The sequence below is a fragment of the Aythya ferina genome, assembly GCF_964211825.1.
Source record: "Aythya ferina genome assembly, chromosome: 3".
NCBI lineage: Eukaryota > Metazoa > Chordata > Aves > Anseriformes > Anatidae > Aythya > Aythya ferina.
Genome location: NC_140298.1, coordinates 27,711,645 through 27,714,593, shown reverse-complemented (window position 1 = coordinate 27,714,593; position 2,949 = coordinate 27,711,645). Strand labels below are relative to the sequence as shown.

The following is a 2,949-nucleotide window of genomic DNA, read 5'->3' as shown; positions in this document are numbered from 1 at the left end:
ACTCTGTCAAAAGCTACAGACCTCTCATAGGACATTCTTGAGGCAAGTATTGGTTCCAAAACGGCTCTGAACTCCTCTCACTACCAGTCACATCTTCTCCCACCTCATCTGGGAATAAATACCTCATTTTGACAGGTTGCGGTGCTTGTTATTTTAAAGCTTTCCTTTTCTTCTGGCAACTGCTCTACTTCCTCATCTCTTTTCCTTTCCTTTTTCATTAATTTTTAATAACAGAGATATTGAACTACTGAGAAACTGTATTTTCAATTTCTCTTTGGTATAAACTCTAGTGCTTTTGGGACACAGGTGCCATTCTAGCTGTACTTTGACTCTGCATTTGCTTCTGTTAGCATCCACCATAACTGCCAATAAACTGCAGTTTCAACCAGTGGCATTTTTTTTAGATCGTGGCAGCAAGAACACACATATTTTTGCTTTGTATGTTTCTGTCATCCAAGACAGGTATTTAGAGAGCTCTTTCTGAATGGCAAGAGAAGGGATTAAGTCTGTTCAAAAATTCAAACACTGAAGGGGGGGGGGGGGGGGAAGGGAAGCAGAGTGAAGAGAGAGTAAGCAACTTTGAATTCTAAAATAAATTCAGAATTTCAAAGAGATAATGAATTATACAAAACAACCACTTTTTTCTTACTTCACTGAAGAAAGACTGGGTACAGGCCACAAAAAATACATTGCTAAAATGTTACTGTGGAAAGAAAACCAAAAACTCCAGTGTACATGTACATATTAAGTGATTTCTTTATTCAAATAGATTCACCCTTGCAAAAGAAAACCAAGAACCCCCCACCCACTTACTGGAATGCACAAGACTGCTAAACTATAAACATCCTTTTATCATTTTCTGTCTTCCGCTAGCCAAAGGCCACAGGCATCTACAAGGACAGAGAAAAACTCCATGGGAAGGTATAAGCCAGGAGCTGAGAGTGCCCCAGTACATGGCATTCCCTCACCGACCAGGGCACAGCTCCACTGTGTCTGCACACAGCAGGTGGAGAAGGTGCAGGCAACAGAGTCCATCCACAGCCCCAGACGTGGCAGACTGCGATATACCAGGTCCAGGGTCCTTCCAGCGAGTCCAGTCCGGAGCAGCAGCACGAGACATGGCTAGAGACAAGGCCACAGTGCAGTTTCAAGGTCCATTCAGCATGAGCACCCTTGCAGACACCACCTGGGACAAGACAGTTGTGGCTCTGGGCCACATTGGTGCCCTCAGGGCCTTGACAAAGTATTGCTTACAAACAACACACACATTAGTACAATGTATGTGTATTTGTTTAACAAAGTGCTGGTGGTCTGAAAAGCCTTGTTAAAGGTGGCAATGCTGTTTCTGTATTCTGGCCTATTTACTACCGCTGTTTGAGTTTTTTGGTAACTTGTGTTTCTTCCTGATAATGTGAAATAATTTGAACAAGTATGAAGCTATTGATAAAGAGGAAAAGCAAGCCAGCCAACCATATAAGTAAAAAAGTGTTATAACCTCTAAACTCTAGAAAGTATGCAGGAGCAAGCCACAGGCCTTGTCCAACAAACCACAGAAAGAGCAACAGCACACCACGATGCCAGGACATCTTAATATTAGGCATTATGATGGGCAAGAGGCAGAGATACCAGACAAAATACTGGGATGTGCATACTTTGTTAAAACTGACAAAAATGGCAGTGTGTAGGAAACAACAGAAGGCAAGGTCTCTGTAAAAAGCTACGGACACCACCGCAAGCAGGAGCAGCTGGGGCAGGAAAGCTGCAAGCCCCAAGGCAAAACTCCACTTGCTCTCTGCAGTTAAGTACAACATGTAGAAATAGGGAGAGAAATTGTGGCGGATATCCCTCCTGGTCAGGTGGTAGAGGTAGGCATGCTCCAAAAACTCCCAGCCATACAGGTGATAAAAGGCCATGGTCAAGGCGGCCAGCACAGCTCCAGCGACCGTTCCAAAGAGCAGCAGGTCACGGTTCAGCATCTTTACCACCAGCTGCCGGAGGCACCCCATGGTCATAAATTGTGCTAGTTTGTCACTCCCTGCACCCGCTGCCACCCTTTCCCCACCGCACCGCTTGCCCAGCAGGTGCAGCGCGATGGGCAGCGCGTATGTCAGCGGGTATATCTTCAGGTGCACGGCCAGCCCGTAGCACACTGCAGCCTTCCCCACGCTGCCCTCCTGTAGCAGCTGCAGGGTGGCCAGCACCAGCAGCGCCACCAGGGCCTCTGCGTTGCCGCGGCTGGACACGGCCATGGGCAGCGGGTTGAAGAGCCAGGCAGCAGCGCAGCACCCGCAGGCCTGCCCGGCGGGCACCCCCCGGCCCCGCAGCGCCCGGTAGGCCACGCCGGCGGCCGCCAGGTCCCCGGCCACGAAGAGCAGCTTCCCGAAGGCCTCGGCGAGGTACACGTTGGGCGTCAGCAGCCAGGCCAGCAGCGGCGTGTAGCGGTAGGTGGCCCGCCCGTAGGGCGACCGCCCCTGGGTCACCAGCCGCGCCGCGTCCGTGAACACCCGGTAGTCGACGTCGGTGTAGCGCAGCCGCATGGCGCCGTCCTGGTACAGGCCGTACAGCACCAGGCCCAGCCGCCACAGCAGCGCCGCCGACAGCGCCGCCCCCAGCCCCGGCCCCCGCCGCCCCTCCGCCATGGCGGCGCTCGGGGGCCGCGCTGCTCCCGCCGGTGCGCGGCGGCAGGGGTCGGCGCCGACCGTTGCCTGGCGGCCGTTGGGCAGCCGCGCGTGCGTGGTGTGGAGCTGAAGCCGTCTCCCTGGCCGGGGCGGGGCGAGCCCGCTCTGCTCGGGGCGGGGCTGCGGCAGCCGCTGAGGGCTGGGAGGGGGCAGCCTGCCTGGAGCCCTGCGGCAGGGGGAAACGTACCCAGTGTTAGTTAGGAAAGAGGGCAAAGGGAAAATAAAGTCAGCTCTTTACTTTCTGCTAATGGCTGTGTTGTGTACAGGGTCT

At 53.0% G+C, this 2,949-nt stretch overlaps 1 protein-coding gene across 1 annotated transcript; it reads right to left on the bottom strand.

Annotated features, from left to right (window-relative positions):
- Nucleotides 1-738: 738 nt before the first annotated feature.
- Nucleotides 739-2,698, bottom strand: PIGM (phosphatidylinositol glycan anchor biosynthesis class M). Its single transcript, XM_084513561.1, has one exon. The coding sequence runs from the start codon at nucleotides 2,637-2,639 to the stop codon at nucleotides 1,365-1,367; it is 1,275 nt and encodes a 424-aa protein (XP_084369687.1). The 5' UTR covers nucleotides 2,640-2,698; the 3' UTR covers nucleotides 739-1,364.
- Between the last annotated feature and the right edge of the window lie 251 nt (nucleotides 2,699-2,949).

Bases quoted from the DNA above. Each gene is read 5' to 3' on its own strand.
- PIGM (XM_084513561.1), bottom strand. From the start codon at position 2,639: ATGGCGGAGGGGCGGCGGGGGCCGGGGCTGGGGGCGGCGCTGTCGGCG.